Here is a 12060-nt window from a genome sequence, read left to right on the forward strand (position 1 = left end):
GTCGTTGATGGCTTATGGAAGGAGAGTCACCTTCCATAAGGACTGTTGGTAACTTAACCTCTGGTGCTATTCGGTCGTGTGTTTCCGCCGAAGATCACTCCGCCAGCCGTGGTGGGTGTGTATTATGAAAATAGTGCTTATTATAAGGTTTATTTTTAATAAATTTGACGTTTGTAAGACGAAAAGTTTGTAAGTTGAGGTCTCACTGTACCTTTTCTGACAGCGTTCCCCCTCCTGCCGATTGGGGGCGCTGACATCTTTTTATATCGCCAAATGAGCTACTTTCAATTCAGAGGAAGACTCGGAAGCAGCAAACCAAGGGGAAAGAAAGAGTCACGGATTCTGTCCGGGTTCAACTCAATTTGACTTAAGGACAAAAAAAAAAGGTTTAGACGACCATGCTCAGGGCTTGTTTCAGAGTTGCTAAATTCACATTGCGGGTAAGATTTTGACACTGCGTTAGCTGCTGTTTTTGTGTACAACTGGTTACGTTGCATCATTCTCACGGTTAACGTTAGCATGCTAAGCTACAAGTGTTGTCAGTGACCCGGAGCCTGACTCATGGAGCGATCGCCGATGTGTGTCATTCTATTTACACTAATCGATATTCATCTCTGTATTAGCACTTTTGTGCACCTGAGTTACACTTGACAATTATAGCTTCACCACACACGCGTACGCACGCACGCACAAGCTCACCGTCAATGTATATACAGTGATACCTCATTTTACGAACTTAATTGCTTCCCAGAAAGTGTGTGTAATTCGAAAAGTTCGTCTGCCAAACATTTATTTCCCATGAGAAACCATTAAAACTGAGAAATCAGTTCCCTGGTCCCCATAAAACATAATTTTCTACTAAACAAGCCTTAAAACTTCACACAATATATCTTATTTTATGTATAATAAGTGTGATATTGTATTGTAATTAAAGAAATAAACTGTACTGTATAGTAAAGTCGTTTTATTGACCATTCTGATGGTCATGATGTAGTTTCCGCTTCATGATATCCGTGTGAAGTTGCCGTGCTTTCTCGGCGATAATACCCTCACTCACACTGTCCCCTGCTTCCTGCGTTTCGTTAATCCAAATCAACAGAAGTTTTTCAACCTCTTCTATTGCCTGAGACCGTTGCTTAGACAACACAGAAACTGTTCCCGTTAACCAAACAATCGTAAGTTTATTTGTTTTTCGTATGAAACATGAAATGATTCTAAATAATAATAATAATAATACATTTCATTTGAAGCGCCTTTCAAAGCTCTCAAGGCACTTTACAGTCACAGACAAGCATAGGTACTTTTATAAATAAAATACAATCGCAAATAGAATACAATAAATAAATACAGTTATAAATAGAAACAAGAGAAAGAGCTACACAGAAAATGCAATAATAATAATAATCCGTATCTGACAGCGATCAATCCTTGTCCACACCTCACTGTGCATCACCTAAAACTCAGATATAAAATGGTCATCAGCACAATAACATTGAAATTAAAGTGAATGTACATTAAAAGTACTCACCATTTGATGACAATTTTAACACGATTGGCTACATTTTGTTTCTTAGAAAAACTATGGACGAACGCCTCTCACCGGTCTGCAACCCCGTAGACACTATGCAGCTGGGGAAAGCAGGTAACACACACACACACGCACACACACATTTCTGTTTCAAAGGTTTGGTGAGTTCCGGATAACTCCAGATAAGGAGTGAGGACCACCGTTGTTTAGAGAAGAACTGGTGTTCCATTTGAAGACTAAATTTCAGCCCATTTCCCACTTGAACTTCTTAAAAAACAAAGAAATAAAAAGTGGACTTGAAACTGAAATAACAGCAGGAGTGGGGGTTCTGAATGGGTACATTCAACGTCCTCACCCCTCTAGTGAATTTGGTTAAAATATCGTTTTACTTTTTGTGGTATGAACTTTTTCCTCTCATTAACCACGCACACACACACACACACACACACACACACACACACACACACACACACACACACACACACACACACACACACACACACACATAAACACACTCAGTGAAACACACTCAGAATGAAAATACACACCAAAAAATAATTTTGGGTGAATTTGTGAGGACCTTTCTGAAAGTTTAACAGATGCATATAAAGACCGTCGAGAAGCCTCTAGAATGACAAACTGGTGAGGACCGGCCAAAAGGTCCTCACTTGTCAAAAATGTCCTCACTACGTCTGGTATAAAATGTTATTGGTCCTCACAAGACTAGTCATACAAACACACACACACACAAACACACACACACACAAACACACACACACACACACACACACACACACACACACACACACACACACACACATTTCTGTTTCAAAGGTTTGGTGAGTTCCGGATAACTCCAGATAAGGAGTGAGGACCACCGTTGTTTAGAGAAAAACTGGTGTTCCATTTGAAGACTAAATGTCAGCCCATTTCCCACGTCAACTTCTTAAAAAACAAAGAAATAAAAAGTGGACTTGAAACTGAAATAACAGCAGGAGTGGGGGTTCTGAATGGGTACATTCAACGTCCTCACCCCTCTAGTGAATTTGGTTAAAATATCATTTTACTTTTTGTGGTATGAACTTTTTCCTCTCATTAACCACACGCACACACACATAAACACACACAGTGAGTAAAAATTGTGTGTATCCGAGTGAAATGAAAATACACACCAAAAATCATTTTGGTTGAATTTGTGAGGACCTTTCTGAAACTTTAACAGAAGCAGATATAGATCGTCTAGAAACCTTTAGAATGAAAAACTTGTGAGGAGCGGCCAAATGGTCCTCACTTGTCAAAAATGTCCTCATTACATATGGTATAAAATGTTATTGGTCCTCACAAGACTAGTCATACACACACACACACACACACATCAAATACAGATGTAGAAACCAATTCTCATCTTTTTCATGTTTTTTTTTTCTCTTTTTTTTTTTCCTGCAGCGGCGGTGCTGCCAAAGTGGTCACAGCTGGCTTGATGACCGTCAGCGGCGGCATTGCCGGAACGATACTGTACGCCAAATGGGATGGCAAGTTCAGAGAAAGTGTGGAGAAAAATGTTCCTTATTCAGATCGGCTCTTGGGGTTGGCGTTGGGACCTGCTCCCCAAGAAACGACTCTACCTGTCAAAAAACAGGTCAGGACATATTCACAGTAACAAAGGTGTTTAAGGTGTTTTGAAAGATCACAGTGTAAGAATGCATTTAGGATATTACATTACTGTAAATTAATTGATTGTGATAATGCCAACTACTCTGGCTTTGCCGTAATGAGTGCAATTTTCATGATCCCATTCCGGGTTATCGTTTATGAATGAAAATGACGATTTTTCAATTCTGAATCGGCGATCGGCACAATGCCCTGCTGTTAGCTTCCTTTAGATAAATCGCGCGTGGTATGGGATCGTCATTCCTGGAATCGAGAGCCAAGCATTAGCAATACATTGGGGAGACTCAACAGATTCTCAAAAAAACACTAGCTAGCAACCATACATTTGGCGACAGGGAGGTTAAAATCTTAGCGAAAGAAAATACATGGTTTGAAAGGGGGAGTAAAAGAAGCTATTTTCATAAAACAGCAATACCCTTCACTAAATCGCCATGGTGGGGTGAGGTTTAATTTGGATCGTTCGTACGACAGACTTCTTAGGCAACATAGCCTTAGTTATGCTGATGAGGCGATACCAGTGCAAATGGGGCAATCAGGCCAGTCATTGACCCCATTATCAGGCAGGACAATAGAAGTAATCAGTGTAGCCGCAGGGAGTAGTCCTCTGCTCCCCCCAACCTGAGAGCAGGGACCTATCATAGCAGAGTCCGGCACCGCCACATCTGGACAGTAGGTATATATATATATATATATATGTATATATATGTATATATATATATACACACACACACACACACACACCGCTTCGGTGGGTGGGGTCTTTTTCGGTCCCATTACAGCAATAGTATCTGTAAAAAACTCCTTGGAGGCATGTGCTTTGGTGTTCTTCCGCCGAAGATTACTCCGCCATCTGCGGTGGGGCGTATGTATCGCGAAAAGTAGTGCTTAATCCAAGGTTTAATTTTCATAAATTTAACATTCGTAAATTTCGTAAGGCAAGGTGTTCGTAAACCGAGACCCCACTGTATTAAAATAACAAGCAGCCGAAAGCTTTTTCCTGAATTTCTGGTGCATTTTTTTTTAAATCTTGAATCACTTTTTACTGTGCAGATGGAGTTGGCCCAACCTCCTTCCATGATGGAAAAAGCAATGAAAGTGTCCAAAGCAAAGCAAGAAAAGAAAGCCAAAGAGTCAACCGAGAGCCCCGTAGAAGTAACAAAACCACTCCCACTACAGCCTGCGCAGAGCCTTGAGGGTATTATTATTATTATTATTATTATTATTATTATTATTATTATTATTATTATTATTATGAATATCATCCCACTCAAACATCATTCCAAGTGTGCATATGCTCCATTGTTGGTACAATTTTATTCTCGGTGGTGGTGTATTTATTATTATTAATTATGAATGATAATGAAATTATGAATTATGAATTATGACATGCACTGATAGCTCATCTTACAAACGCTTTAGCTCACGAACTTTTTGCCTTATTAACATTAAATTCACGAGAATATAATCTTGGCATACAAACTAGTTTTCGGCGGACGAATCAAACCACACAGCGCCACGGTGGCTGGCGGACTAGTTTTCATCACTTCCTTTCTTTAAGTGCAGACGTGGTTTGTTATCGAGTGGAGTACTTTTGCTATTATGGGACCCCCAAAAAAAAACACCACAGGCTAGTGTTAAGCCGAAGAGGACACAGAAGAAAATGACGGTCGAGCAGAAGAAGGAGATCATCAAAAAACACAAACAAGGTGTGAGTTTGTGTGACTTAGCGTCCCAGTACCAGTATGCTAAGTCGACCATTGCTACAAGTGGCTAAGGGTGTCTGTGTTGTGTAAGCAACGGTCTCAGGCAATAGAAGAGGTTGAAAAAACTTCTGTTGATTTGGATGAACGAAAAGCAGCTAGCAGGGGACAGTGCGTGAGGGTATTATCAGCGAGAAAGCACCGCAACTTCACTCGGATATCATCAAGGGGCAACGACATCAACGACCATCAAGGTCAATAAAACAAGTTTATTATACATATTATACAGTTTATTTCTTTAATTACAAGACAAAAGCACATTTATTATACATAAAAAAGGATATTTTGTGTAGTTTTAAGGCTTATTTAGTAGAAAATTATGTTTTATGGGCACCTGGGGAACGGATTATTCTCATTTTAATGGTTTCTTATGGGAAATAAATGTTCGGCACATGAGATTTTCAAAATATTGTAATAATAATCAGACATATTATTTATAATAAATAAATTAGTGTGTAAGGCGAAAACTGTTTCAAATATTTAAACCTGCTCATTGAGCTTAATAATCGATGTGTTTGTGAACCTCATGTTGGAGCTGAATACAGATATTTGTTTTTTAACTTTATATTACTTCCGGGTTGAGTGAACGCTGGTGCGTGTGGCTGCCGCTGCTCACCCGCAAAAAAATATCCTGTTACTGTAAAGTGTCCCAAATGTATTTATTTTTTGCTAGATAATAATAATAATAATACATTTCATTTATCAGCGCCTTTCAAAACTCTCAAGGTTCACTCAACCAGGAATAACTCAAATAGAGCAAGTTAGCTAGATAGCTAGCTAGCTATTTAGACAGCTAATAGATAGCAACTAGATAGCTAGCTAGGTAGCCAAAAACGGTGACCCCGTTCAACCAGGAATAATCCAAATAGATCAAGTTAGCTAGCTCGCTAATAGATGACTAATAGATAGGTAGCTAGTTAAACAGCTAATAGATATCTAGCTAGGTAGCCAGCAACTGTGACTTCGTTCAACTGGGAGTAACTCAAAGTGATCAAATTAGTTAGCTAATAGATGCCTAATAGATAGCTAACTAGCTAGTTAGCTAGTTCGACAACTAACAGCTAGCTCGGTAGCCAGAAACGGTGACCCCGTTCAATCGGGAATAACTCAAATAGATCAAGTTAGCTATCTAGCTAATAGATGACTAATAGGTAGGTAGCTAGTTAGACAGCTAATAGATATCAAATAGATACCTAGCTAGGTGGCCAGCAACGGTAACCCCGTTCAAACAGGAATAACTCAAATAGATCAAGTTAGCTAGCTGGCTAATACATAACTAACAGATAGCCAGCTAGATCGCAAATAGATAGCCAGCTAGGTAGCCAGCAACGGTGACCCGAGAGGATGTGCAAGATAGCTAGCTGATTACTAGATAGCAAATAGGTAGCCAGCTAGTTAGCCAGCAAGCTTGAGTGCCGATAAAACGCTGGCCAGACCTCTGGCAATGTTTTTTTCCCTTCCACAAGGTGGCAGCATTTCCCTTTTTTTTCCAAGTTAGTGCTTTGTTCCAGCTTCAGCTGTTGTTCAAGCCCTATATAAGCCAATATGTATGTACAGGTAACGTCCGACTTACGACCGACTCGACTTACGACCACGACCCCCAGACCCTATTTTTAACATTTTAATTCTACGCCTTGTATTGTATTGTATTACTGTCTGGTGAGTTCTACGCCTCTGCATTGTATTTTGGACAACCACCGTCATTTCAAGCTCAGATAACTCCAGACCTATATAATTTAGGAATTAACTCTTTTTTTTTCTGATGAAAGAAGAGAATCTAAGGTTTCTACGAGTTTTTAAGTCTTCCTTGTTTTTCCATTTTTTCCTTTCCAGTTTTACCACTCCAGAAAGCAGAGGTCCAGTGTCTCGGATCGCTCGACGGACCGACTGGGGAAGCCAGGTGGAGGATGACGAGATGAGGAGAAATGTGCAGAGAGACATGCAGCGGTAAAGTGTCCTTGAGAGTTTTGAAAGGCGCTTCGAAATGAAATGGATTATTATTATAAATAGATAGATATTACAAATAGATACAAAGCTCGCCAGCTAGATAACAGATGGGTAATAGATAGCCAGCTGGACAGTTAGCTAACTAGCTAGATATCCATATAGCTAATAAATTGCCAGCTACATAGCTAGCTAGCTAGACAGATAGCCAGGAAGACAGTTAGCTAACTAGATAGATATTAGCCAGCTACATAGCTTCCTATCCTTTTGCTATCTATGCTTTCGATTAAATATCTGTCTAGCTACCTCGCTATCTATCTATTTGCTATCCATTTTCTATATATTAGCTGGCTACCTAGCTGGCAATATATTTGCTATCTATTAGATAGCTACCTAGCTGGCTATCGATTTGCTATCCATTTGCAATCTTGAGAGTTTTGAAAGGCGCTTAGAAATGAAATGTATTATTATTATTATGAGCTATCTGGCTGGCTAGCTAGCTATGTAGCTGGCTATTTATTAGCTATATGGCTGTCTAGTGAGTTAGCTAACTGTATCTGGAGAGACTCTTCTTTCGTCAGGGAAAAAAAAAAGAGTTAATTCCTAAATTATATGAGCTTGAAATGGGAGCGGGTGTCCAAAAATACAATGCAATATATACAAATTGGTTTATCTAGAGCTTTAATAACAGCTCAAGTAGTAACAAAGCACTAATATGGACAAAAGGCAAATGCTGCCGCCTCGTGGAAGGCAAAAAACATCGGCCAGCTAGCACGTTGCGGTGCCAGGCATAGAATTAAAAAATAAAAAAAGGTCGTGTTCCTAAATCGGATGTTACCTGTATTGAGTTTTCGGACAATATAAACATTCAATTCAGCGTAAGAAACCTTAGTCTCTCTTCTTTCATCAGAAAAAAATAGTTAATTCCTAAGTTATATGGGTCTGGAGTTATGTGAGCTTGAAATGAGGGTGGCTGTCCAAAATACAATGCTTCCATACATATTGGTTTATACAGCGCTTTAACAACAGCCGAAGCTGGAACAAAGTGCTTACTTGGGAAAAAAAAGTTCATTCCTAAGTTATATGGGTCTGGAGTTATGTGAGCTTGAAATGAGGGTGGCTGTCCAAAATACAATGCGCTTTAACAACAACAAATACAGCAACTCATGCATATCACACTTATGTCATACAGCGATACCTTGGCTTATGAACGTAATTGGTTCCGAGACAGAGTGTGTGAGGCGAAAAGTGTGTATCCCAAAAATGAATTTCCCATAGGAAACCATTAAAATGAGAATAATCCATTCCCAGGTCCCCATAAAAATATTTTCTTTTATGTGCGCCTTATAGTGCAGAAAATATGGTAACTCATGCATATCACACTTCTGTCATACTTCCAAAATGGAATCAATTCAATACATTTTCCTATCAAATGTTTTAAATATTAGCAATCGGCTATTTGTAATCCATCGTATATCCACTTGTTCAGTTATAGGAGGAGGATACTTGCTGCAGAAGTCACCCAAAGAGAGAGGAAGACATCTTCTGGCTCTTCGGGCAGGTGTGTTACCTCTCTGAAGCATTTACCAGTCCATTTCGGCACCACTTCATTTTTTTTTTCAAAATAATTCCGCAGCTGCGACTCCAAAGAGGGGGACAACGTAGAAATGGACGAGGCTGTGTTGCTACGACGACAGAAACAGATCAACTACGGCAAGAATACGCTGGCCTATGATCGATATATCAAAGAAGTTCCCAAGTAGGTCCATATAAACACACACATTGGTGTTATAAAATTGTATGTATTCATTTTTTAACGCTAAATGATAGCAAACATTAGCCACATTAGCTTGTTTGTTTAGCGTATTCTAGCAGTTGTATTAGGGTCGTTCTCGTCAGTAGCAAGTTCTGTAAGTAACGATGGCATCCAAACGTTGGAGAGTCGTTATGAGCGTAGAAGAAAGAGATAAGTGTGCTATCGTTTTTCTATGAGCTAGCTACCTAGCTGGCTGGATAGCTTTCTAACTATTAGGTATCTAGAAGCTAGCAAGAATCTAAACAAGGGCGTAGAAAATCCTACTGGACCCTCCGCACCCTGCCCACCACCTTTTCCAGCTACTCCTCTCTGGCCGCCGCTACCGAGCTAATAGATAGCTAGCCAGCTAGATAGCAAATAGTGAGATAAATAAAAAGAAGTGACGAGTGAAGCCAATAGATAGCTATCGAGACAGCCATCTTGCTAGCTAGCTATCTCAACAGCCATTCATTAGCCCTCTAGCTAGTTATCCATTAGCTATATAACCATCCTTCTAGCTAGCTATCCAGTTCATACATAACCTTGATCATAAGTTCACCGTAGTAATAAATGCAATACGAAAACTGCGGATGGAAACGAGTTTCTCTACCTTTGCCAGGCACATGCGACAGCCCGGCGTTCATCCCAAAACTCCCAATAAGTTCAGGAAGTACAGTCGGCGTTCCTGGGACCAGCAGATCAAGCTGTGGAAGGTCAAGCTCCACGCGTGGGACCCACCGACAGAAGACGGAGGAGAAGTCAACGGCACTCACGTGTAAGCAAACGTGACGCTTTTTATTTGAAAGGACAACCGACGTCACTTTTTTGTTTCCGAACTGACATCAGAAAAAAACGTTTTATAGCAGCTAAAATAGCCAAAACACGCAGGATGATATTTTTAGTCAAATGCAAAACACCAATAAAAAAATGACTTCAAGTGTCCAAAATCTGCACACACAAAAATAAACCCGGAAGTGGCCAGTTTCAGAATGTCCCGCCCCCTTGTTCGTCTTGATGTCTTGCCTTGCTGGAGAATCAAAACAATGGCTTCAGATTGGGAGAATATGCTTTCTTGTTACACCTCCAGTTATGAATATGATTCAAATAGTTCTGAAGAGGAAAGCATACATGTTTGCAATCCATTAAAGAATTTATTCTGTGCCATTTTGAGACAATATGGGCGGAAAATGTAGCACTAGAAAAGCTTAGTGTAAGGAGCCCGTTTCCACCGGCTGATTAATTCTTTACGCGGAGCTTTGTCGCCCTCTTCTGCCTCTTTTTGGTGCAACACGAAGTTCTCAGACCAAACAAGTACAGCAAAATGCATTGACGTGATGGAAGGACTGCTACAATGTGTCCTTTTTTCGGTCAGGGGCGTTCCTTCAGTGACGTAACGTGAGGACTCGTCACCAACTCAAAAACAAGACCGGAATATTCAGCGGCAGTCTTATAAACGTAAAATATCGCTATATGCGCTGGAATGTTTGTCAAATACTCTCAGTAGAAGTCATTTGAAGCCATTTTACAAATGATGGACACAACTTGTCGGTTGTCCTTTAATGCAGCATTTGGGATTCTTTTCACGTGTTTTGTGATCTGACTTTTCCAGGGACGAACTTCGTTTTGAGGATGTCATGGACATTGAGATCGACTTTCCCATATTGTCAGATACCGGGAATGGGACATGCGCGTTCAACTTGTCACCAGAGGTGAGATTTACACTCACTCACTGAAGACTGAATGACTCTCCGTGTCTTTGTGATGTCATATTAGAGTGATAGCTCGCTTTACGAAGCCCTTGGCTTACGAACTTTTCGGTTTCCGAACGTTAAATTTATGAACATTTTACCTTGGCATACAAACTATTTTTCGGGATACACACGGAGCTTCCACAATGAGTAATGTGTCGTTTGCGAACGAGCCCGTTCTCCTAACAAGAAAATGGCAGCCGACTGTTTTTGTCCTCTATACCCCGGCACCGCCACATCTGGACAGTAGGGATATATATATACAGTAAAGTCTCGTTATATCGATATCGGATATATCGATAGTCCCGGTTATATCGATACTATTTCTATGCACGCACAGAGAAAATTACGTGCAAACAGGGTCGGATATATCGATAGTCCCGGTTATATCGATATTTTTTTCGGACTCCCTTGAATATCGATATAACGAGACTTTACTGTATATATAGGGCCAAAACTACCAGCCAAAAAAATGTTCGCTGACGAAGCCTCTTGGATAAGAAGCCAAACGTCCGACACCTTGAAAGAAGTACAGATGACGTCTGAAGAAACCTTCTCATCGATGGACCACTCCTATACGACTGAGAGCTTACACAGATGTATTGACCAAGTTATTTTGTATTTATTGAAATGCTTGATGTGTTCCAGGATGAGGACCTTGCAGGAACTCCAGTCAAAATGCAGAAGATGGAAACCACAGCGGAGCTTGACATGCTTTAGCGCTTGAGCTAATTGTTTGGTTTTGTTATCAAATCTCTTTCAAATCTTCTACTTTGAGTCCCTAAACATGAAATATATATATTTTTCTTTCCTGAAAGCCTCTGTTCCTGTTTGTAAACTACTTGATCATCGCATGCACTCTTAGCAGTGCCTTATTAGAACTTGTTTTTGTTTTTAAACAAATGTCTCGGGGACCAGTTTCTTTTTCAGTATTAATTATGTCAGTCGAATTGGTTTCTGTGCTTTTGCTTCACCGACGCACTTGGAGCACACAAATATTGTGGACTGTAAGGGACAAGTTGAACAAAAATATTTGATTTCAGTGTACGATTTTAAAAGGAGAGGAGGGAGGTTATTGGGCTGTTTATATTGGGGGGGGGGGTTCATAGAAATGTCATATTTTGTAATGTTTGCTTCTTGGTAAAAAGTTGGAAATATAAATAAAAACTTGTTACCATGTTGACTAATTTGAGTTTTCATTTATTATCTGACAAAACGTCACCTTTAATCTAGATAACTCAATGTAAGCTGAGACGGAACACCCCTCCGTTGGACTGTACCATGCAAACTCCACAAATAGTCTGTATGTGTGTTTGTATGTACTGTCTTGTGAGGACCACTAACATTTTATACCATACGTAGTGATGGAAAATAAGAATTTACACAATCGAAGCACAACAGACACAGTTTATTAAACTGTCATCTTCATCTAGGAGATTTGGCCTTGGACAGAATTTAGGACTTGGGAAACTCCTTTATCACAGAAATAATTTACGACTTGAAACTCCTTCACAGGAAGAGCTTATTTGCCAGGTTACAAATTTATCAGTTCATGGAAGACAATGTTTCATTGGTTACAGCTGATCGTGCTTAGAACTCAAGAGGTGTGGTATT

The 12060-nt window shown here is 39.9% G+C and overlaps 1 protein-coding gene across 2 annotated transcripts; it reads left to right on the forward strand.

Moving 5' to 3' along the window:
• The first annotated feature begins 300 nt into the window (after positions 1–300).
• On the forward strand, positions 301–11512 carry LOC148902558 (histone RNA hairpin-binding protein-like). Of its 2 annotated transcripts, none has more exons than XM_089018687.1 (10): positions 301–440; positions 1575–1642; positions 2975–3167; positions 4250–4394; positions 6793–6906; positions 8393–8464; positions 8540–8662; positions 9318–9473; positions 10308–10407; positions 11095–11512. In XM_089018687.1, exons 5-10 carry the CDS (start codon positions 6875–6877, stop codon positions 11164–11166), a joined length of 555 nt encoding a protein of 184 aa, XP_088874813.1. In that variant the 5' UTR covers positions 301–440; positions 1575–1642; positions 2975–3167; positions 4250–4394; positions 6793–6874; the 3' UTR covers positions 11167–11512. The 2 variants fall into 2 exon arrangements, with proteins under 2 accessions (XP_088874813.1, XP_088874822.1); XM_089018696.1 differs by lacking the exon at positions 11095–11512 and adding an exon at positions 10896–11071.
• The last annotated feature ends 548 nt before the right edge of the window (positions 11513–12060 follow it).

Source organism: Hippocampus bargibanti, linkage group LG02 (genome assembly GCF_051943395.1).
Source record: "Hippocampus bargibanti isolate YZ-2025 linkage group LG02, ASM5194339v1, whole genome shotgun sequence".
NCBI classification, from domain to species: Eukaryota; Metazoa; Chordata; class Actinopteri; order Syngnathiformes; family Syngnathidae; genus Hippocampus; species Hippocampus bargibanti.